The sequence below is a fragment of the Eucyclogobius newberryi genome, unplaced genomic scaffold (assembly GCF_026437365.1).
Source record: "Eucyclogobius newberryi isolate DKJ021-1_F unplaced genomic scaffold, fEucNew1.0.hap1 SCAF_2, whole genome shotgun sequence".
Lineage (NCBI taxonomy): Eukaryota > Metazoa > Chordata > Actinopteri > Gobiiformes > Gobiidae > Eucyclogobius > Eucyclogobius newberryi.
The window spans coordinates 33,474,414-33,500,101 of NW_027315834.1; the positions used below are offsets into that span (position 1 = coordinate 33,474,414).

The following is a 25,688-nucleotide window of genomic DNA, read 5'->3' on the forward strand; positions in this document are numbered from 1 at the left end:
TGAAGACTCAATGCTGTCCTGTTCGTTTTTCAACTTGAAAATCTTGTTTCTGATATTTTGTGAACTTCCCACATAGCAGTAGGTTCACAGAGGGTTTGGATTGTTTGTTGCTTTGAACAAATACAGCCTTAAAGAACTACAGGCATTTGTTATAATTGTTTGTATTGTTTTTCATTTGTATTTATCATAGTCCTGCCCTTGTATAAACTTATTTTTCTGAAACTATTTTCATCAGTCATTTTAATACATCGCTCACAAATTAAATGAACATAGGTGTGTGATGTCATTCCCAAGGAAACAATAACAGTGTGAACTGACTGGCTGATTCCAGCAGCACGTCGTTTAAGACCAACATCTAAGATGTCCTGACTGTCTGAGAAAACACCAGCCTGGTGGCTTGCACCAAGGAGTTTGGAGGCAGAGAAGGGTTGCTAGGCAACAGCAGCAGGGCAATTCCCCGGACAGGTGGGAGGGATGAATCTACAGGCCACACCTGCTGCTGGCACACACATGCTTCATTAAACTGGAAACACATCAGCGTCATGCCTCCTGAACCTACAACTCTTCTGCTGTACACAAACACAAAGTGTGCTTCTGGAAAGTTTAGGCAATATTTAAAATAATGCTTTTACATTTGCACCTATTGTTGTTCTCAAATGTTATAAAGACAATCAGTATTAGATAGTTCTGTTGCTAGTTTCATAATCTGTCTTGCTGCTCTTTCTGCCTCTGCTTTCAGAAGATTGGGCCTAAGTGTAATCTGAGTCAGAGATCTGTCCAGGACTGCTATGTGCACCGCAACACTGTTTGATTTATGAGAGCAAATGTACCAGTGTGATTTGTCCTCTAGACACTTTGTGACGCCATGTGAGTTAAGAACACTTACAAGAATCAGGGTTTGAGTTTTCTTGTGTCCACACTCAGGATTCTCTTACTACAGTGCTGCTGCCAACAGAGGAGAGACGTTTTAAATCAGTTTATTTTCTCACAATCCTTGAAGAAATACTGTATGAATTAATTATTAACATATGCAGGGTCTTGTGTTTTTGGAAAATGATACAGTCTATTATTAATGTGGGTAGTAGGCCTGTGTTGCTTGTATGATGTCTTTCAGTAAAGTTGTGTTGTTCGTTTCCACAGTGACGCAGAATTCGAAGTCGTGCGTGATTGTTGCTGTGTCTGCTCCGTGGATCCGCTCGGATGCCGGCGCATAACAACCCTGAACCTGACAGGGCATAAGGAGAACAAACGAGTCTCACAAACAACAGTTTAATAACTACTTGTACCGTTAGAGTCTGCCTCACATCCGGCTCGTCCGATTCACAGAGACATCAACAGTTGGAAAGAAAGGGCAGTTTTATAGTTTATTGTATTATTTCCGCGCGTGGAGCTGTGTTGCTTTGTGGATTATATTCCCTCTCCTTTTGCAGACTTTATCTACATTTAAAAACGTCTCAAAGTTTCAGAGAGACGCTTCTGGTCTCGCGCATCAATCCCCCCTGGTCAGACCCCCCATGGTGGTCAATCCCCCTGGTCAGACCCTCCATGGTGGTCAAACCCCCCATGGTCAGACCCCCCATGGTGGTCAATCCCCCTGGTCAGACCCTCCATGGTGGTCAAACCCCCCATGGTCAGACCCCCCATGGTGGTCAATCCCCCTGGTCAGACCCTCCATGGTGGTCAATCCCCCCCTGGTCAACCCCCCCTGGTCAATCCCTCCATGGACAGACCCTCCATGGTCAGACCCTCCATGGTCAGACCCTCCACGGTCAGACCATAAAGACCCTCCTCGGTCCAGCGGGGGAGGGACTTGGACACCAGATGAGATTTGTTTCCAAACGCGCACCGATGGCGGTGTGAGGCGTTCGCCTGAGGAGACGGAGCCGCGCGCTGAGGGTTTGTGGATGCTCTCGTCTCAGTTCCGCGTGTGGATCGGACTGGAAGTATAACAACTTGAACTATGGATTATTCACTTGCTGTACTTTTACTTCTCGCCACGTTCTCGTCAGTGTCGACAGGGCAGTTTCCAACATCGCAGACGTAAGTGAGCTTCTTCCTTCCGCGGCTGGTTTTTTAGAAAGTGCGCTTCAAAATTGTAATATTACGTTTATTATGGTTATTATGTCCTGTTCCCGGCTCGACTGTAAAACACGTGTTTGTTTCACACGGGTAGAAGCTTCAACAGGCTTAAAAACAACAACATTATTATCATTATTTATTTATTTATTTATTTGTGTTATTTAGTCTCCAAAATGTTAACCCACAGCCTTCTGCGTTCTGTCTGGCAGCACAACGAATGATTTGGGGCATGATTTTGTGGAGGGGCTTTTCATCTGACATTGTGTTACAAGTTTGTGCCTTGTGCATCGTTATATTTAGGCTACTGTCCATTTGTGGCTCGCAGTGGACTGACATGTGGCCGGCTGTCAAGTGAATCATGCTCCCACTGTCAGCGGGCTTACGTGTGGATCAACTTTTCATTTCTCTTCACAAATAGCAAACTTAATGACAGTGAATAAAGTCAATTTAACTTTTTTTTCTTTCTTTTTTCTTCTTTCATTTATTTTTTTGATTTTAATTTAATTTATGTTTTACTTAAATGACATTACACACAGTTAATGCGTTATTACATTACATTATATAGCATTAAATGTGTTTAATACTTGGGATGTCCCGTCATCTACATGTTGGCACTTACACTTCAGGTCAGATAACACAAGCCCAGTTCGAATCCAACTCCCACATCTATATTTGCAATGCTGAGTTAATAGTCTGAGCAGATGAGGTTTCTACAGGCACAGTTTGATGTATATACTTTAGTTGGGTGTGTGTGATTGTGCAGCCCGAACTTCACGCCTCACAATCGATCAACAGGTTCAAGACACTGCCAGATGGTTGTAACAAATGTTGAGCTGCGTTTGGTTAGTTTGAAGCCCAGTGGCCCCTACAGTGATGGTAAGCCATGATGGCACTCAGCCTAATGGCCCAGTGCTATGATGTCAGACTAGAAGAGTAGCCTGCCCACTCCCTTTATTTTATGGGCTCTAAGTGGATTGATCCTGTGGGTTGTGTACATAATATTCACGCAGACTGGATATGCAGCTCTTACAGACACACAGCTCCACGTCCTGATGGGAAAAAGCCAACCGTCTCCCTAAATAATACTATGTTGGATGTTGTTACGGCGTGTGATGAAAGACTGCGTTTATCGTCTTGTATCCCCCAAAAAAAGTAAATATTTTATCACACCAATAATGTATGCATTGTTTTTATATCAGTCAAGAAGACGGAAGGGTATGAATGCCCAAAAGCAAGACTTGACCCATAGACGTTAAGTGGTATTGCACCCGTGTTGGGGGGTTTCCAGTGCAGTCAGATGTTTGGTACATTTATAGTGACAGTGATTGTGAGTGACAAGCTTCACGGTGACTCCTGAAGGTGTAAGTGACAGAGAAAATACTAGCAGAGCAGAAATTGAGAGAATGACCCACGGCTCCTTTCGGCTGTTTAAGAGTAGAAACATGGTCTCAAGAGGTTTCGCTTTGGAAATTGATGATTAATTAAATATTCAATTATTTCCTCCTCTATGCATCCGTCCGATTTGGTTTAAAGTATCTCAGGATGATTTGCTTTTGTAGTCTGTCAACTTGTGTAAGCTTCAGAAGACGTTGCCCCCTCTTTGTCCCTACATGCCGTGAGAGTCTTCTATCATCTTTCTCATGCATCTTGTCCATCTTCACGTTGCCTCTGTGTATGCAATGCCTCGCTCTCTCTTTTCTCTGTGGCCTGAAGGCAGATGATTAACATCATCAAATCTGAAATGCAAAGCCTGATGTCATAGACTTTGTCCTGGAGATATTGGCTCCTGTTCTTGTGCTGAGAGATGGGAAACAGAAAGGATAGAAGATATTGGAAGAAATTGTGTTCTATATGAAAACAAAACTTTAAGGGTGAAAAGTTGTTGCTTATTTATTGTTACGGCTTATTTTAGAAGTGATATGTTATTGTTGTATCATTATTTGCCTGGATTATGGCAGTTTTCACCGTTGAATACTGCATTTCCTCTTCAATACTTAATAACTGTCTATTAGGGACAGAACAATATCTCAGGTCACAATATCTCGCAAGATGAAATTGCTCCAAGATTGTGCACACCCTTTTTTGTAGATGTCATGCTCAACCAGATATAGTGCTTTATCTTTCTCATGTCGTTTTTGGTTTTACTCTTTACTCTCCGATTCATAAGAATTTCAAATGTCATTATCCAACAGCTTGTCAAATGCATTCTTACTCTGGCTAAAAAATAGTTATTATCTTTGAAAATGTATTTTGACTGCCTGGAAAATATATTTGAACGTTTAAGTCTGATGAGGCACCAAACAGAATCAGCCTTCATCCACACACCTCCAAATGAAAACACAGACATTAGGACTAGGCCAGTGTTAACAATAATGAATATTCAGATAATGTGATATTACTCCTGGTGTTGTCTCTGGTTTAGTCCTGTCTTATTGTCAATCTAGCAGAAATACGTGAAAACATGTCTTTAAATGTATTAGTTGAGGTTTAAGTTTCCCACAAATGTGAATTAAACTGTGTAAAATAACCCACAAAAGGGAAGCTATATCACATTATACTGTTGCTTGAAAGACTACAACATGAAAAATAAATGACAATAATGTATTAACTAGAGACAATACGCACAATGTTAAAATTTTGCACATAATCACAACATATATTGCACGCCTCTAACAGAAATGAACATTATCGTAATTAATAAAATAGGAATGACAAGCTTGGGGCACCCTTTCATTTCTTTGGTAATTATTAGTAACTTTGCCACAGGGGGGTGGATGCCATCAGGTATATTTCATGAGGTATGCTTTTAATTAGAGTAGCAGCTGGTGGCTTGGATCTGTTACAGTTTTTTTTGCAGTGCTGTAGAAACATAGCCCCATCTGATGTTGCTTCACGCTCTTTACATCCATCTTGCTGTTTTTACTCTCCCTCTCCGTTTTAAATGTTGTTCGTTTAATTGTTGCGTCCATTTAACTCTATACCGGCCTGGAACAGTTGCTCTCGTTTGCTTTCTTTTCCCACCTGGCTATATTTAGAAAGGCCGTGTTGAAGAAGTGGTGTTAAGTGTCCTTACTGAGCTGCAGACGTATGTTTTACCTCTGAGCAGGGGCCGAGCATATGCAAAGTGAGAAGATTAGATAACTTTTCTCCGCAGGAAAAAGTAGCCACAGTCTTCATGTCTTAGTTATTCACGACCCAGTAAAACAAATCCCAGAGAGTTTCCATTACACAGCTTCCTGGAGGGAAAAAAATAGGGAATGGTTAACAGCTGTTTGGGGCTGATCCTACTGTTAAGGATGCATCATGGGAAGTGCAGTTTTTGGGGTTGTTTTATTATAGAGGAGGGTAACTAATACTTTTAAAGACTTTTTTTCTTAAATGTTTTATTTTTTTTTTTTTCATTTTGGTTGCTATTCCTCACCCAAATGTTTGATGCCAAAGCGAATGTGTTCTGTAATCAAAGCTAAAGGCGTACAATGAAATGTTAGAGCGTGTGCCCCTTTTTTTCTGCAAATACTTTTGTATTTGGACAGGCAGTGTATTTGCTCTTCTTTTGTAAAAACACATTATTATATTTGTCTCATATTTTTAAAATGGCTCTTTCCGCTAGCTAGTTTCCAAGCTAGTATTTTAGAAAAGGGGGGTCCACTCTCATAATATTGTTGTTTGGTAAAGAGCATTTAAAAAAATAAAATAAATCCCAGATCAGATCATTAATTTCACCTTTTGGCTTTTTAATTTCCTGTAGCACTTGAGGATTCTTATTCTTGATGCAGGACAGACTAAAACATGAAGGGAAGTTTTAGACAGTTTTTTCTGCCTTTGTTTCTTTTTGGCTGAGGAGATGGCAATACATTTACCTCTCAATAATGCTTTAGCAGGCTCCCAGAGAATGGGGTGGAGAAGTTCAGCATTGCTGTTTCCTCCACATAAGTTTCGATGCCACTAGACATTTTTTTTCTTAAACAAAGTATCATTAAGCAGTCTAACATTAAACCTCCAAAGTGTTTTTTGTTTTGTTTTTTGCCCTCCAAATCTATATGAATAGGAGCACGATCACTTAGATCTATTGTGACAGTTTTCAGTTTATTTATCATTATTTAAATTTTTCTACTTGTACAAAATCGCTGCGGCATGTTTTCTATTCAACACACCCAGACGTCAGCACATCACCCCGGTTCTTTGTGCTCTTCACTGGCTTCCTGTTTCTTTTAGAATTGATTCTAAAATTTGACTACCAAGCTTTAAATGGCCTTGCACCACCTTATTTGGCTGAGTTCCTGTCTGCTCGTAACCCAAGCAGGACTCTAAGGTCAACAAATCAGCTTTACTGGACATCCCCAGAGCCAGACTCAAGCACTGGGGGGATCAAGCCTTCTCTGTCGCTGGTCCCAGACTCTGGAACAATCTGCCCCCCGACATGCACCATCACATATTTTAACCTTTTTTAAATCTAGGCTAAAAACACATTTATTCAGACTGGCTTTTAACACTCTGTAATGTAATGACACTTTATTTTGTACAGTTTGTTTTTATTTAGTTCTATGTTTTGTATTGCCTTGATTTTATTGTGAAGCACTTTGGTCACTTTTAATGTTGTAACGGGCTCTATAAATAAACGTTGATTGATTGATTGATTGATTGATTGATTGATTGATTTTTTTGTGTGTCTATTTTAGCCTTGCACTGAGGTTCACCTCGCTTCAGATGTCAATCAGCCTATATTTCCAATTGATTTGTGGAAACAATGTAGCCATTTTTCACAACAAAAACACAAAATGTGATTGTTATGGGGAAATGTCACTACGTAGAGGCTCATCAGTTCAGGAGATCAATGGACATGTTTCTGTTACTAAACTAATTTAGATCGATATTGCAGTTTATAATGAACAAAATGAAAAATCACGATCTTTATAGGTTATGGCGTAATATGTATTCTTTAATTAAGGACAGTCTATTAAAGAAGGCCTTTTGAACTTTTTTATAGTGCATTATGATCTGGTTATGTGAGCGCTGGGCAGTGCATGCAGCTGTCACAGAGGATAGTTCTCTGTGCAGTGGTAGTACGTACAACAGTAGTAGTCTGCTTGTGTGGGCGTAAAGACTGATGTTAATTGTACATTTAAGCCAAAAGCTTTGTAATCGCATACATTAACTCAGTCTGATGCAAAGCTTGTGTTTATGTATGTGCGATACTAAGTGTGTCCAGGCACATGTATGGATCAAAGACTGGTAAGAACGGGGGAAGTTGACACTGTAGTTTTAGTCTTCTGAGGACAGCTCATATTAACAACTTGCAGGGAGTCCTCCAGGGAAAAGAGATGTGTGTTGCCTGTGTTGCTTGTTTTATTGCAGAGGTTTTTTTTTATTACTCGGGAATATGAGAGTTGGTGTAAAAAAGAGGGGCCATAAAATAAAATGTAGAAAAAGTGGAAATAAAAATACAGTGTTTACAATATATTTCATATCAGTCATTAGGAGACTGAGTAGAGTGATAGTCTTGGGTTTTATTATGTGTCTGGCAACAAAGGAGATGCACAGTAACAAATATTATGGTTGAAGGTTTTTTTTGGGGGGGATATTTAATTGCAGTCGTGATTAGACGTAACATTTTTCCCTTCAATCATAATTCTGTTTTAAACATGTCTCAAAGAATTATAATTTGAGAGATGACGTTTTAAGAGAACTTATGTTAAAGTTTATATTGTCCTGCATTTGAGGCTTGAGTGCTCATAGAATGTCTGTTTTCCTGAGTTCTCTGTACATATTTGTGACTATTCAAATTACTCAGACTAAAATATTGATTTGCGTATGTTATTGTGTAATATTAAATATTAAGTGCATTTAAGAAATTGTTAGTAGATTTAGTTTAAGGTTTTAAGCTTTTGTGTATAATGGTATGGTCCATTCACATTTTTGCAATAATTAAACTTCAAACAAGACATTTACACATTTCGGCACATTCCTGATAGACTTAAAAACTCTTCTGAATATCAGTATTTACAGTAGATAAATGCAAAAAAAAATTGGGGGGGATTTTCATTGTCGTCAATCCCAGCCCTATGCACTACCCATGCCATGAACTAAACAATTGAATTGTTATTTGCTAATTGCAACAGTTCAAGTTGATTCATTAGAATTATTTGGCTTTTAAACCTAAAAGCAATAACAGTGCAGGTGTGAATGCTCCACCAGAGGAACAAAGACTCTGAGGTGTCAGAGCCATTGTGTTTGGTCTGATTTAACTCAGTCCGACACCTGTAAGGAGATGTGAGACAATGAGAGCTGTTAATACTGTCAGACGGTATATGCTGCTCACTGTGAGAGTGAGGACAAGGCAGACACTTTGGTGGGAGAAAGAATCCGTTGCTACTTCCTGTGTGCGGCCCGTGGGGTCACATTCTGTTAGGACTCAGGAATACAGAGGGCCTTTCCCAAACCGGTTCTTCCAGCTCCCTCACACTGCAGCGCCCCTTAAAGCAAAGCCCTCATCTCCTCGGTATTAAATGTGCACTATGTAACTTTTCTCATGGGGAATCTGCACATTTTGTTTGTTTCTCCCTATGTCTGGGTGAGTTTCACCCATCAACCCAAAACATGCACAATAGGTAACAATAAAAGGGGACAATAAAAGGTCATCAAATATAGAGACTCAAGCAGGTTTGGCGGTTCTCGCCAGTTTCCATCTGAAAGATACTGTTCTAAAGCAGTGCATGCATTCGAGAATCCATGTATGTGAATATTAAGGGTTTTTGAGAGCTTGGAACAAGTTAGATTTAAATAAATACTCCCATAAAATTGGGTAATTGGGTAATTCCACTTTAAGTCAGCATTGAGGGCCTAGAATTTTTTTTTTTTTAATTGTGATTTTTTAAATTTTTTATTGATCCAATGTTGCATTGTTTAAACATTTAATACAGTCTTTGGTTATACACTCCTCCCGGCAACCATCTGATTTGGGTGGCAGTAGTTAAAGAGATGAGAAAGAGATGTGTAAATGTGTAAATGCTGTGATGGGTGGTTGGAGGGGCATCATTCTGCCCTTTAGGGCAGCTGTGGCAGTATATCTTTCTAACACAAGGTTTAGGGAGTTTATGAATAATGCAACTTCAAGTATCTAGAAAAGAACTATATATAACCTATGCATTATTATTGAATGATGAGATACATTAGAGTCCGTTTGAATGTTTTAGTATACATGCCACCATAACCCCTTTCTAAGGCTAACCAATATCATATCTTAAGAATTTAAAGGGCTGACCTTCCCTTGCACCTGCTCAGTCTTCATTGTTTTCCCAACAGCACCTCCCAATCTTTTGATAATGATCTCATCCTGCATCAGTTCTTCCACTGCTGCGATACCCTCAACATAAAGCTTAATAAGGCAGGGAAATTCTCACTTGGAAAACCTTACTTAAATGTGACTTCACAACGCGAGAAACGGAAACATCGATGACGTCTCACTATAGAAGATAATGAGGGTGCAGGGCATTTCCAAAGCCTGCAATTATGCTGTTATTGACCTCAATGAAACAGACATGGCAACACTTGTCTCCTTTGTGTTTATGCTGATAGATTGAGGAAGAAACTATCATCAAGTAACGAATCTTTGATAACAATTACAATATTTGACAATACAATCCATACAAATGAAAAGGACGACTGATTTAACAGTTTAAGAAAACAAAGCACTTTATATTAGAGTGACATATGGGGAATGTGGAAAAGATCTTTGTGTATATCATAGATCATACTCTAATATAAGGAAAAAACCGCATGGGGCTGTATTTTGCCCCATGTCCTAGCATTAACGAGGACACAACGGAGCTCATTTCCTGACATCTTGCAGTTGGCGCAATTGATGACAGAGCAGGCCATGAAATTCTAAACAAGAGGTGTTAACGTAGGCACAGAGGAGCATTTTCTGACATTTTGTAGTCGCCGCAAACAATGACAGCGCAGGGAGTGAGTTCTAAACAAGGGGTGTGATTAGACCAAAATATGAGGTGGGTTGAAGCAACTTGAGGGGGCATGGTGTTGTGCATTCTGTGAATGTCCAGAATTGTAACTAATAAAGTTCAAACCTATCCCCACATGGAGGAAATAATAATAAAACAACCTTCATGGGCATAAATAACACAAATTAGAAGTTATAGAATAATGAATGCAGTCAAATTGTACATGGGTAAAAGTTAATTCATACTTCATAAGAAGCAAGAAGTTTGCTCGGCAGGGTTGTCCATCAACTAGGCTCTGATTGGCTAAACCCTTGGTTGTCAAACTTATACATAAAACACATTCTTATTCTCTTAACTTTTAATGCTGGAAGTCTTTTTTTGAGTGATAAGACAAGCCACAGCTCCACAGCTCCATACACGTCCGTTCTCTCCTTTCCCCCCTTTCTCCCTCTCTCATATGTCATTGCATTAGTGTTATAGATTGTTATAGATTGGGGATGTTTTTGAGTTTTAGATATTTTCCTCAAGTATAAATGACCCATATGGGTTTTATATTCGAGGATATAACGCTATATAACGCTGTGGACACTAGTGATGCGCGGGTTGAGTTTGACCCACAAGTCAGGGTTGGGCCGGGACAAGAAATTCTCATTTGGGCAGGTTACAAAATGCTGACTGTGTCTCGTACATCCACGCTCCACCTGTGTCATTGCATTTTGTTGCGTCTAAATCAGTTTGACTCGTTTGGCTCGCTTCCCTATGAATAATAATTATGTGACTGATAGTGATAAAACACAAAGCATTTTGTAGCTTAACATACAGAGAACACGTCTGCGAAGTCCCCACTGTCTCCTCTCTCCGCAAGCTCTCTGTGATAATAATGTCCATAGCAACAGCGTGGAAACGGTTGTTGGGGATCATGGGGGATGGGGTCTAGAGGAGTTCGGCTGCTTCTGTTGAAGTATGAATGCCAGAGCCGAAGCCAACTTTCTTTTCTATTTCTAGCAGCCCTAGGTAAACTGTTATGGCGCCGTTTGGGCCAGACTGGACCTTGCAGATGTGAATGTGCTTAGCTTAGAGAGGACTGTCTATTTGGAAAACATCACCTTCACCCAAAACCGGTACATATCGCATGACAGAGCGCCACATGTCATCGGCAGCAACGTTGGAACAAAAGAAGCTATTAATAATAATAATAATGCCTAAATAGCCGCGGTTCCTCTTGGGGAGGGGGGCGTGTTACAGGTACAGGGTGCTTCCTGGAGGATGGGCTGAAACAGCGTGCTGCGTAACTCTAGCTCCCGTTCGTCTGCTCATCCGAGGAGAATGATAGAGACTTTTCTCTAGCTAAAGGAACCAATCAGAAAACCACTTTGGGCACATATATGAGACAATAGCACTGTAAGAAGGCTAAAGGCTCTGAAAAATCAACTTTGCCTGATATGGAACCTTTAAGGTCGGGAAGGTAGCAAAATAGTGCCCTGGAACCACCCCTAGGAAAAGACTTGTCTTATAAGGGCTAGCAAATGTTGAGGTGGAGGTTGACTTATTAACCAAAATCTGAATGGATTGTACATTTTTTCACAAAAATACTATACATATATATACTATATATATTTATTTTGAAAAATGTTACTGTTTACATAAGCTTGTTATATTTTTATATTTACTGGATTTTACAATCATTGTGATAATATCCAATTGTCCCTCTTCCATTTTGTAATTTTTTTTAATTTTTAATATGAAAAAGGTGAATGATGGGGAAGTTGAAAAAACTCAAAAAACATATTTGATTCTTAGTAAAAGAAGATAAAACAGAAGAAAATTTGGGATGGCTTCCTAGTGGTCTGTCTGGTTGCTTATCAGAGGTCTAGCTTCATAGTTAAAGCTCTTATTAGCTAACCCCCTGTGGCTCAATTACGTCCACGCTTTCCTCAACCATTACTATCTTTGCTGTGCATTACTGTCAGCCTTGTCTCTCTCAAGGAACAGATTAGGAGGACTAAATTACTGCTATTAGAGAAGGATTTAAGATTTCAAACTCTCTCTCTGAGCTGAAAGTCGTGAGGAAATGGTGAAGTTGACATGATACGAAATTCGCTATGTTTCAAATTATGGTCAAACTTTTCCCGGTGTTATTCTTTTTTTAATCTCAGTTGGTAAGTGGAATAACAGAGAGAACGTTGACCTACCTGTTTAGAAGTTCTCTAATCTCAGATGACTGCACATGCGCAAAAGTGTTAGATAGTAAATCATACGAGGATAGAAACTACTAAAACGCCAATGGCAAAAAGTCATAGGAAATACAGTCCACAAGGTTTTACGAACTTCTTCTTTTATCTATATTTTAAATTCAGACTGAGTAATTTTCTTTTAGAACTCCTGATATTCACCTGGGAACATCCTTCAAAAGTCAGAAAAGCTCTACAGTAGCAAAATTCTACAAAACATTCAAGGGCATTGTGTAGGTGTAGTTTTTACACTGTATTCAAAAAAGGAAGAATGAGGACTCTCCACTGGCACTGAGCTAAGGATAATAAAATAAAAAAGAATCAACTACAGTATTGCTGCCGCTGACTGCTTCATTTAAAGGTACCCTACGCGGTAAAGAGGAATATTGAGTATATAATTTAGAGTAAAAACTGCTACAACAAGAGCTAATTAATTGTAGAAAAACATTCAGTTGAAGTCATCTGGACTGATGGTGTCCAGATGACTTCAACTCAATTTTTTTCTCAAGCGATTTATTGTTTGCGGGTTTAATTCTAGGTTGTCACTAGTTTGACCTGGTTTGGTCTTAGATTAGTCCTTGCTTAATGGACCAGTTTTTAGTTTTTGGGTTAGTCCTGGGTCAGACCTGGTTGGTACAGGTCGAGTTCTAGTTTAATTCTTAATCAGTACCAGACGGGCCATTTTGTAAAGCAATGTTGCTAAAACATTTTGTATGTTATTTCTCACAAAAATCTAATATATAAGTATTTTATTGTATCAACTCAATTTATTGAAATATTGCTGGGGATATTTTGTGTGACCCAAATTGTTGTTACAGTAGTGGCGTGTTGTGCACCTCCAGCCCGAGGCCTAAGGTGATATTTCTGCACTGTTGTATTTAATTTTACAAAGATTTCAAACATTGGCGGAATGTCATCTGATTTTCATATTGGGGTACTAAGAAATATGAATGTATTAATTTTTGTCATTATCACCCACCCCTAACAGTAATTAGTTACTGTAAGTAACATAATTTCTTCAATAAACAATACAATTTCTTATTATGTAAACCTTGCTTATCCTGTAGTTTAAACCTCTAAGAACAGTATCATTGTATTGTGTGTTCTCGGTGACCGTAGAACAATTTGGGTGTCTTGCAATTATTATTATTATTATGCATTTATTTTCATTTTTTAGTCTTCTCTCATTCAACATATCTCAAATGTGATTGCAATTGTTCAGCCCTGTTTTGGAACTGTATAAAAGTGAACGCACACGATAGGTGCTACGGGCAGTGTGGATGAATGGTGGACACACAAGGACAAGAGCACATGAAGGGCCTCCTCCAGAGTCACATACTAATGTTGGCCGCAGGGGTCCATGTGCTGAGTCATGCTCTCTATTCTAGGATTAGAGCCACTTCCTTCTTCACTGGGACCATGTGCATGCGCAATTGGATGAAGGGGCTGTTTTTAGTGCAGCGTGTTATTGTGAGTCAGGGTGTTGGTAAGTGAAAAGTTGCATAAATTCATTGCACTGGGAGTGACAGAGTTTATGTCATTAGTTTTGTACTTACTCTAGATAAATCTCCATTGCTTTATTGCTGGGTTTCAGGTGACATCACAACATTCTATTAGCCAGTGACAAAATAAACGCAGACAAAAAAGTCGCCATATGGATTCGACTAAGCAAATAGGTACGAGCCTCCTACTGGAGAACTGCTGCAAGTGATGATGTTTCAGCTGCAACACGGTATTTAAACCTGACTGATGTAGTGAGGGGCTTCTCCTTTCTGAAATAATGTGGAAAAGACAAATCCTGTGGTCATTGAAGATGTCAGTGTGTTTGAGAAGTGTCAAATCATTAGCATCAAGCAGAGAAAACATCTACGGAGAAGCAGAAACTAATGTACCACAGATCTGAACCCGAGTGAGTGTTTGGGACGAGCTGGAGAAGGCTTTGTGCAGTGGTCACTCTCTCATCATCAATACAAGAGCAACTGGTGAAAAATGACGCTCTGGATGAAAATAATTTAATACTGCAGAAGCTTATTGAAACTATGCCACAGCAAATGTGTTTTGTAATCAAAGCTAAAGGCAGTCCTACAAATATTAGAGTATGTGTCCCTTTTCTCTGTGCCCCTTTTTGGATTGGCAGTGTATTTAATACAGACAGGGGGCAGCTAAAATTAATATGGTTAAAATGCGTTTTTTGTTATTATACAATTCACTAGCAAGGACCACGACCCCAGATACGATGCAAGGTGTTTATTGGCAGGGGAGAAACATGAACAACACGAATGTACGAAGTTGATGCCGTTTTGGGTCTTCTTGCGATGAGGGCTGAAGGCTCCCGGGCCTCAATACCCCCAAAAGAAGCTTAACGAGGCAGTGCGGATTGGCAGAATGGAGGACGAGGAGGTAATGGTGTGTGTAGACCTGGAAAGTCATGGAGAACCAGTGCTCCACGATATAATGAGGCGGTCAACGACGCCTTAACTGGAGGCAGATGTGGCAGCGCCAATGTGGGAAAAGTTTGGTAGGAAATGTGGGGACCAGGCGTGGAACGACTTTAAGTAAAGGATGAACCAGATCCTGAGTCCTGCTGGGAAGTGCCACTTGACGACCAGTGCACAAGGTCTGGACGGATTGCAAAGGGGCTCGGAATAGATCGTGTTACCACAGTAGTCCTGCTGTTTTAGGGGAAGACTTAAGCGTTGGTTGGAGGTCCTTGATGCCGGGGTGAGGAGAACTATTGTGGACAAGACGGCCTCTGAGCAGGGGAATGCGCCTGAAGAGACGTCGATGCCACTCAGGTAGGCTTGAGTACTTGCAATGTGACTGGTAGTCGAAGGTGAATGGGAAGTAATTAGTTAATGTTAAAACGTGGTGAGGGTAGAACGAAGCCATGATGGAAGGAACGTTAACGGAGCTGGATGGTCTAGGAGGACTGAAGCACCTGAAGCGGAGCTTATGTGTGAAACGTGGTAGCTGAGGTTGGAGGAACTGGGGTCGATGATGTTCCACCTCGGTAGTAAATGTTCTGAATGTATTTGTAGAAGGACAGTAGACCTGGCATCCCGGTGCCGAGGGGGGAAAGAAAGTAGACCTGGCATCCCGGTGCCGAGGGGGGAAAGAAAGTAGACCTGGCATCCCGGTGCCGAGGGGAGAAGGGGGGAAAGAAAGTCGACCTGGCGTCCCTGTGCCGAGCGGGGGTTAGAAAAGGGGGAAATAAGAGACCTGGCAACCCGGTGTCAGGAGGAGCATAAGAGAGGGCATGAGGTAGAGATGTTTAGTAAAAGGTAGTGGTCATTGTTAGGGGGAAGGGCGAAAAGGAGATCTGGCATCCCGGTGCCTGAGGGAGAGAGCATGAGGGGGTAGAGAGCAAGCATGAAAGAGGGGGCATGAAGAAGAGACACACTTGTTCGGATTAATTTAGAAATAAATGAGAAAAAGTGAGGCCTAGTGATCCAGGAAGAGAAAATTGCAACCTTTCGCTGGATAAGAGCGGGGCCTGGCATGAACCCGGCGAGAGGGAGGGAGAAGGAGGAAGGGGGAGAAAGAGAGCGCGGGTGAGCGAGAGCGAGGGTAAAGGACGGGAGGAAAAGGAATGGAAGGAATGAGGCTGGAACCTGGCGACGTAAAGCCAGAGGATAAAACGCTAGAACCTGGCGACGTAAAGCCAGAGATGAAACGCTAGAACCTGGCGACGTAAAGCCAGAGGATAAAACGCCGGAACCTGGCGACGCGGTGCCCGAGGATGAAATGCCGGAACATGGCAACGTGGTGCCCGAGGATGAAATGCCGGCACGCCCGAGGATAAAGTGCCGGAACGTGGCAATGCGGTGCCCGAGGATAAAATGCCGGAACGTGACAACGCGGTGCCAGAGGATAAAATGCTGGAACGTGACGACGCGGTGCCAGAGGATGAAATGCCGGAACGCCCGAGGATAAAGTGCCGGAACGTGGCAATGCGGTGCCCGAGGATAAAATGCCGGAACGTGACGACGCGGTGCCCGAGGATAAAATGCCGGAACGTGACGACGCGGTGCCCGAGGATAAAATGCCGGAACGCCCGAGGATAAAATGCCGGAACGCCCGAGGATAAAATGCCGGAACGCCCGAGGATAAAATGCCGGAACGCCCGAGGATAAAATGCCGGAACGCCCGAGGATAAAATGCCGGAACGCCCGAGGATAAAATGCCGGAACGCCCGAGGATAAAATGCCGGAACGCCCGAGGATAAAATGCCGGAACGCCCGAGGATAAAATGCCGGAACGTGGCAATGCGGTGCCCGAGGATGGAAACGTTAGAACCTGGTAAAGACTGTAACCGAAGCTATAAGCTGGCAACTTTGAGTCAGACCGAAACGCGGTAACGGGATGAAATGCTGGAACCTGGCAACGCAGAGCTTGAGGATAAAAACACTAGAACTTGGCAACGCAGTGCTCGAGGATAAAATGCTGGAACCTGGCACGCCAAGCCAGAGGGTAAACCGCAGGAACCTGGTGATGTAGCCAGAGGATAAAAACGCAGGAACCTGGCGACGCAGTGCCAGAGGATAAAACGCAGGAACCTGGCGACGCAGTGCCAGAGGATAAAACGCAGGAACCTGGCGACGCAGTGCCAGAGGATAAAACGCAGGAACCTGGCGACGCAGTGCCAGAGGATAAAACGCAGGAACCTGGCGACGCAGTGCCAGAGGATAAACCGCTAGTGCCAGAGGATACAACGCAGGAACCTGGCGAGACAGAGGATAAACCGCTAGTGCCAGAGGATACAACGCAGGAACCTGGCAACGCACTGCCAGAGGATACAACGCAGGAACCTGGCGACGCAGTGCCACAGGATAAAACGCAGGAACCTGGCAACGCGGTGCCGGAAGATACAACGCAGGAACCTGGCGACGCAGTGCCAGAGGATACAACGCAGGAACCTGGCGACGCAGTGCCAGAGGATACAACGCAGGAACCTGGCGACGCAGTGCCAGAGGATACAACGCAGGAACCTGGCGACGCAGTGCCAGAGGATAAACCGCAGGAACCTGGCAACGCAGTGCCAGAGGATAAACCGCAGGAACCTGGCAACGCAGTGCTAGAGGATAAAACGCAGAACCTGGCAGCGCAGTGCTAGAGGATAAAACGCAGAACCTGGCAACGCAGTGCTAGAGGATAAAACGCAGAACCTGCCGGAACGTGGCAACACGATAAAACTATGTAACTTGGCGACACAGTGCCAGAAGATTAACGATGGGGAAGGAGAGGAGGGGGGAGATATGGCAGGGCAAGTTTTTTTTTTTTTTTTAATATACGTTTATTATTATTTTATAATAAACATACATACGTTGTATGTATTTATTTATTGTTATTTTGAGCAATGCGGGAGGGGTGAGCGAGTAAGGTGAATTAATGCTTGAAAGAGGTGAGAGAGTCTGGCTCCAAGGCTTGAGTGATGGGCAGCTCGGTGCGGAAGGAAGGAGACAACGGAGGAGGAAGGAAACGACGGAGGAGGAAGGAGACGAGGGTGAGGATACTTTACCTGGAGGAGCCGCTCCTGCCCGCGAAAGTGGGCGGGGCAAAGCGCGCTCCGCAGTGGAACGAGAGTTAACGGGAATTGTGAGCGCAAAAGAGAAGTTTAAAACATCATGATTTGATGACGGTGCCGTGGTCTGGAGACCTGCCGCCGTCCACGCGGACGGTCAATGTAGAGAGAAATGACGAGCGCGTGCGGTGGGCGCTTAACGAGCGAGGCCGCGGGATGAGGCTGGGATGACGCGGGCGCTGGAAAGACCGGAGCGCTGGGAGGAGGGCACAGGACGCACGGCGATCTCAATACCGGACTAGCAGAAGTGATGCGAGGTGGGACGCCGGAGCCTGGCCGTGAGCGAGAGCTGAGCCTGTGAGAACAGCTGACCTAGTGGGACACCAGTGGAGGATGGCCCGGTGTGGCTCGCCTGTGCTGGGCCGATGCATCGAAAGGAACGAGGTCAAGTTGATCCATAGAAAGGTCGGGAACGAGTGTGTTTTCGAGCGAGGCTCCCGCCGCCATGGAGCGTGTGCACGAAAATCACGAACACAGGTGTGTGTGTGATCTGGATGATTAAGTAGTGTAGCCGCAGGAAGGGGCGTGGTCCTGCTCCCGAACTTAAGATAAACAAACTTATCTCCATGTAAGTGTGTCTACTCACCAATAGAAATAATCAAATTAAACATTTTCCATGAAATATCTAAAAGTACAATGTAATCAACAGGGGATTCTGGTGCTTTGCCCCTGTCTGAGGTTATGACGTCACATTCTAGAATCTAAAACAACCATGGCTAATATTTTATATCGTGGCATTACCTATTAGGATGTTAATAGATTCAATTTGAGTGTTACGATTAATGTGAAAATAAACATCACAATTCAACAATTATTCACATTCTTTACAGCCTATCACCAAACAACAGTATTTTACTTAATTTTCTCTCAATCAAATTGTCTTATAGAGCACAATTCTTCTTGTATGTGACCAGCTTCATGAAACCAAAATTTCAATTCAATTTATTTTTGTAACACCCGAACGGCTGTTGCCTTTAAGGGCATATTTTCTGAATGATAAAGTTTAAAAGCCGGATTTAAAAGCTCAGGTTTACTTTTTGGAGTTTAGTTTGAACTTAAGTAACTTTTTATTTTTAATGGTCAAAATTAGTGTGTATATATTTTTTGTACCATCACATTTTACACCTGAATAATCATGATCCATTTAACTGAATAATCTAAACAGCTCTGTATAAATTAGTCTGTAATGTACAGTTTTGTCTCTACTGTTTGTAAAAGTATTAGTAGAACAAAAATACATGCTCTTGTAATGGTAATTTTTCAATATGACATTACTTTTAACAAATAAAATACATATTGTGCTTTCATGAATTTGTAAACCAACTACATAGTAACAGATCAATCTAAACATCAACACTCTACCTAATGTGGAGAAGTCTACCCCAAAGTTATGTAATAAATTGTACTGTTTTGTGCTCAGTCAAGACCCCCTGTAAATGAGGGCTTATATACTGTAATACTGAGCCTGTTTGTACACTAACGGGCCGTCCTCTTCATTAGAATAAGTGCTTTTGCAATAGAGTTGCACCTGTCCTGTAACCTTTGACCCTCAACTGCCCCCTGCTGTCCCTTTATGAGGCCGGTGCTCTGTTACACACTTGGACACACCCACACAGAGCCGACAGCTGCTGTGATGGATGTGTCCACTGCAAGTGATGAAAACATGCGGAAAGGCGCCATTGTCTGCCCATCAACCACTGTATTCCTTTCTCTGGATTTAGACGGCATTAATACTTACACTGCAGCTCCTCATCTGGTTTAACACCTCAGTGACCCGTCTGTGCTTGTTAATGATGATAGAGGTCTGCTTTTTAGTCCTCTCAAATCTCCCCTACACTTGAAACAGTTGAAGTATCATTTGGGGATTTTGGATGTGTAATTTTCAAATAATGATTTAGTTCGTAGCATGTCCCTCAAATCTACAGCTGATCTGCTGAACTTACGTAGACCTTTTACTTTTGTTTCACTATTGAATTACTAAGATGAAATAGTTACTATACACAATACTACTAAATATTGAATTTCACCATGTGAAGGAAAATTAATACAATATCCTTAAACAAGGCTTGACACCCTTCAAATGCAGTAGTAAATATAGATTATTATTTGTTGATCGACCAGTCAATTGTCTGGGGTCAGGGGTGCCCATTAGGTTAATCGCGATCTACCGGTTGATCTCAGAGGAAGTGGGGGTCCATCTGTTTAAATTAAGTTTCTGGCGTGAATAAACATGCTGACATGGAGGTTCACACCAGCATGAGTGAGCCGCGGGCTACAGTCAGCACGAGTGCAGTTGTTATTTTGGCCGCTGTTACCACTCATGGGAAAAGCTCCAAGGTCGGGTCGCTGGAGTGCACAGAGGCCACAGTGTGAGCTGAGAATGGACGCCGAAAGAGGGAGGAGAGGGAGGAGAGGGAGGAGAGAGAGGAGAGGGAGGAGAGGGAGGAGAGAGAGGAGAGAAAGTTATCTGTGATGTGGAGCAGGAGGAGGAGGCAGTGTAATCCTTCTCAAAGCAGTTTGTTATTGATGTCAGCCAAAGAAAAGCAACTTCCTCAAAGTCTCAAGCCCCTCACCTGAGTGTTACCATGAAGCTCGTCTCACTAATATAACTCATATAGTACTTAAAAGAGCTACGTGTGAGGTGCGGATAATTGTATAGAGCTCCTGCACCCATGTGACTAATTTTGTAGAGGTCGCCATTACGGCAGGGACGAAAAAGCGGTAATGAATGGCAACAAGCCTGAAATGTAACTTTTGAAGTTTATATTTGTCATTAATGGGTGTGTTATTAAAGAGTTTAGATCAAACAATTGATTATGCAAATGATGTTCAGTGAGGCAATTGTGATCGTTTCTCTTCAAACTTCTCTCTCTCACTTAATGAACCGATCAATGATTAATACAAAAGCCAATTCACAATCTTAATAAAGATTTTGAATTGTAATGAGGTGATGATTAAATCTTTCCCAAAATAAAAACCCAAGTCAATGCAGAAGTACATTTGCAGCTTAATTAATGAGTGCCTTGACTCACTATTAGAATCATAATCAGAAGACTTTAATAATCCCTTAAAGGGCAATTCATTGCAGCCACCTGGAGAAACACACACACACACACACACACATAATAACAAATATACAAGTGTAGTTGCAGAAATTCACTTCTCTCGACAGTCTGGAGCATCCGTCTTTCTTCTACCCATGATAATATAATATATTATCATGGGTAGAATTATGTCTATCCTGTAGCGTAAGAGTTTGATCATTTGCAGCCTGCGCCATTAGTTTCAATGAAAAAACCCTGCTGTATCAATGCAAGTGAGGAGTTTTGTCGTGCATGCTGGGATAGCGCAAAAATGGCTTTTTAGTCTGTGTAGAACTTATTTTCTCTCGAGGTCGGCAGCTCTATGTGAACTAATACAACCGGAAGAAGGTCTGTGTCGTATGGCCACATTCAGGGCTTCTGGAATATGCTTCCATTTTATTTAGTACATTTTTATAACTAACATTTCCCAGTTTTATGTTGCAGGTTTATATACTTCAATAACATTTTATGATTAGTCTATTCTGTGTGTATATAGCCTAATTATGTTTACTGTATAATAATCCCCCTATGAAATTATAATATGGCCTAAATCTGTAGAAAGATCTTCAGGCTTTGGTGAATCTAAATGTAACTCTTAAGCCGAAAAAAGGTTGGGCACCCCGATCTAGATCTATGTTCTCAAAATAAAACCAAACATTAGATTATGAAGCTATAATATCACTTTGGGAGAGCCTACTTTATGTTTGAGGGTCGCAGATGCCAATGGTTGTTATTTTGGGGGTCGTGACTGAAAAAGGTTGGTCTAGAGATAGATTATTATTTTAACGCTGCACTGGCCATAATATAATAACCTTGCTCCATTATAGTTAGTAAGAAACAGGGTTGTGGATGTAAGAGAAAAGATGCTTAGGATTCCTGTTTTTGATTCCAGGGTTTTGTGACCTTACCAGGCATTTTAGAGCACAGCTTTTCCTTTGCATACTCCCAATTCCCACTGGAGAGGAAGCACCAGAAAGTTCACGGCGTGGGCATCAAGATAAACTCTCATGGCCTTATTATAGGCTCTTTCCTTATGATTACTATGTGTTTCTGTTTAAGGAATATGCCAGGTTTACTGATCAGGCAAAGGTGTTTATTTCTTTAAGAAGCTTAACAGTAAAACCTCCGTTTAGAGTTGGACCAGGGAGATGCAGAACGATAACAACAGGAAAGGGGCATTTCCAAAGGCTATGCAGAGCTGGTGGTTACTACATTTAGATTTTGAAAAACAGAATTAGTTCATTTTAAGCTCCTCGCAGTCGTCCATGTGTAGTTCTCACTTACCTAATGCATACCCAGCATACTAAATATTTGCCACAATGAGTTTTTAAGTCCTTTTTCCAAGTCTTAAAGCAAGTTTTGCCATGCCAGGTAAAGCTTACAAACATTAGCATGCTAACGGCGCAGTTTTCCTACTTCACAGAGAATAAAACATACTATACTATACTTCACAGAGAATAAAACATACTATACTATAATTAGATGTAAAGAAAGCGCTGTGGTCATTTTTTTAGCCAAATAGATGCTTTTACGATATATCTACACTGGGGCAAAACAGATTTAAAAAATTGGGTACATGGACTAGGTCAGGTAAAAATCAGGTAAACCCTAAAATTCTTACATCAGGGTAAATGCTTTTTATATTCAGGCTCAAGGCTATATATATATATATATATATATATATATATATATATATATATATATATATATATATATATATATATATATATATATATATATATATATATATATATTTATTATTATATTTAGGCCCGAGCGCCACAAGCTGGCGAGAGGCCTATTAATCTCGTAAGGCCGTGCGAAGCACGGCTGCGAAAGTGCGCACGTAGTGCGCACGAAATCGAGCGCGAAGCGCTCGCCCACTTCCAAACACTCACTAACGCACTCCTTCACTCATGCACGCCCCGTGCATACTAATTAGTAGTAGGAAAATGGAACATTACCGTTGTAAACGGGCGAAGCCCGTGCAAAAGTGCGCACTAAACGAGCACTTTACATTGAGATGACGACCGCGAAGCGGTCGTCATCCCCATATAAAGCACTCATTTGCGCTAAGTAGCTCACGAATACGTTCCCCATCTCTTGCATGTTCCGTGCATATAAGCATGTAATGCAAAAATTGAACATTATTACTGTATAGAGGGCCAAAAACACAAAGTGGGCGGAGCCCACTCAAAATTAACGAAAGTACCCGTCAGTGACCAGGGACCCACACCATGAGGTAGGAAAGCGCGAGCGCTTTCCGAAAATGTATAGTTTATGATATTTGAAAAATGGGAAACATTGTTTTCGCATCGGAATATTCTTCTTCTTCTTCTTCTTCTTCTTCTTCTTCTTCTTCTCGGGACCAACCCCCCTATTTTTCACCCAGTGAACATTGACGAAAAGTCACAAAAATGTTCACACCTCTAAAAATCCTGCCATTCTGGCTATTTCCCTTTTCTAAAATAAAAAAAATTGGCGCGTCAGCGCCCCCAAATGTACCAAAAATGCATTGAGAGATGGGAAATGACCCAAAAAAAATCTGATCGTAGAATCATGAAATTTGGCGCAGAGGTAGATGGTGACAAGAGAAGTAAAAAATATTATTACGGCAACGCCGTCCGCCCAACCAAATGTCGGCCATATTGCTTCAAAAATGGCTAAACATGACTTCAGAGTTTTTCCAAACGTCGTACTTTTACGAACTCCTCCCAGGGCGTTGGCCCTAAAAAGCTGAAATTTGGTGAAAATGCTACTGAGGAGTGGGACATCAAAAGTTATCCAAATTACATTGATACCTCTCACGGTCTCTGTGCGGCGAAGCCGCAAACTGTAGCTAGAATTTCAGAAATCTCCCATATTTAAAATTTCTGCCGTTTGCGCGGATAAAGTCCGAATTGCGTCAAATTAGAATCAGTTGTTAAACTCTTTGCCCTAAACCTACTTGAAGTGAAATAAATTCATTTGGCGCCACAGCGCCCCCTACAGATTTTATATGGAGGTTAAATGTTTAGTTTTGCGAAATTATATGAAATTTGACACACAACTCAATTTTAGCATCCCCATCAAAAAAGTCAATGAGACCCATGTCATAATTGTTATGGCGTTGCCATAACGATGACCGAAACCTTCCATGTTATTCCAATGGGGAAATCGCCAGAACATGTTTACACTTTAGACTTTCACAAACTCCTCCCAGGGCGTCAGCCCTATTAACCTGAAATTTGGTGAGACTCATCTTCAGGTGTGGACCATCAAAAGTTATCCACATTTTCATTCAAAGAGTCACGGTGTCTGTGCGGCAAAGCCGCACATTTTGCCAAGAATTCAAAATAAAATAGCTTTTTGATGGTAAAACAAAGGGGAGAAGATTCAGATTCAGCAGTAGGCGTAATAAAAGGACAATTGGGGCGCGTTAGCGCCCCCTCCTCTTGCGGCGTGGCGGCGGTGTGGCGGCGGCGTGGCGAGGGCCGATCATTGCCGCTTGCGGCTATATTTATTATTATTATTAGGCCCGAGCGCCACAAGCTGGCGAGAGGCCTATTAATCTCGTAAGGCCGTGCGAAGCACGGCTGCGAAAGTGCGCACGTAGTGCGCACGAAATCGAGCGCGAAGCGCTCGCCCACTTCCAAACACTCACTAACGCACTCCTTCACTCATGCACGCCCCGTGCATACTAATTAGTAGTAGGAAAATGGAACATTACCGTTGTAAACGGGCGAAGCCCGTGCAAAAGTGCGCACTAAACGAGCACTTTACATTGAGATGACGACCGCGAAGCGGTCGTCATCCCCATATAAAGCACTCATTTGCGCTAAGTACCTCACGAATACGTTCCCCATCTCTTGCATGTTCCGTGCATATAAGCATGTAATGCAAAAAATGAACATTATTACTGTATAGAGGGCCAAAAACACAAAGTGGGCGGAGCCCACTCAAAATTAACGAAAGTACCCGTCAGTGACCAGGGACCCACACCATGAGGCAGGAAAGCGCGAGCGCTTTCCGAAAATGTATAGTTTATGATATTTGGAAAATGGGAAACATTGTTTTCGTATCGGAATATTATTCTTTCTTTCTTTCTTCTTCTCGGGACCAACCCCCCTATTTTTCACCCAGTGAACATTGACGAAAAGTCACAAAAATGTTCACACCTCTAAAAATCGTGCCTCTCTACATTCTGGCTATTTCCCTTTTCTAAAATAAAAAAAAATTGGCGCGTCAGCGCCCCCAAATGTACCAAAAATGCATTGAGAGATGGGAAATGACCCAAAAAAAATCTGATCGTAGAATCATGAAATTTGGCGCAGAGGTAGATGGTGACAAGAGAAGTAAAAAATATTATTACGGCAACGCCGTCCGCCCAACCAAATGTTGGCCATATTGCTTCAAAAATGGCTAAACATGACTTCAGAGTTTTTCCAAACGTCGTACTTTTACGAACTCCTCCCAGGGCGTTGGCCCTAAAAAGCTGAAATTTGGTGAAAATGCTACTGAGGAGTGGGACATCAAAAGTTATCCAAATTACATTGATACCTGTCACGGTCTCTGTGCGGCAAAGCCGCAAACTGTAGCAAGAATTTCAGAAATCTCCCAAATTTAACATTTCTGCCGTTTGCGCAGATAAAGTCCGAATTGCGTCAAATTAGAATCAGTTGTTAAACTCTTTGCCCTAAACCTACTTGAAGTGAAATAAATTAATTTGGAGCCACAGCGCCCCCTACAGATTTTATATGGAGGTTAAATATTTAGT

The 25,688-nt window shown here is 41.8% G+C and overlaps 1 protein-coding gene across 1 annotated transcript in view; it reads left to right on the forward strand.

Moving 5' to 3' along the window:
• Window positions 1–1,822: 1,822 nt before the first annotated feature.
• cacna2d1a (calcium channel, voltage-dependent, alpha 2/delta subunit 1a) overlaps window positions 1,823–25,688 on the forward strand; it is a 67,367-nt gene continuing 43,501 nt past the window's right edge. The window contains exon 1 of the mRNA XM_072455078.1: window positions 1,823–2,040. Coding sequence (XP_072311179.1) covers window positions 1,961–2,040 — 80 coding nt within the window. The 5' untranslated portion in view covers window positions 1,823–1,960. The remainder of the gene's footprint in view (window positions 2,041–25,688) is intronic.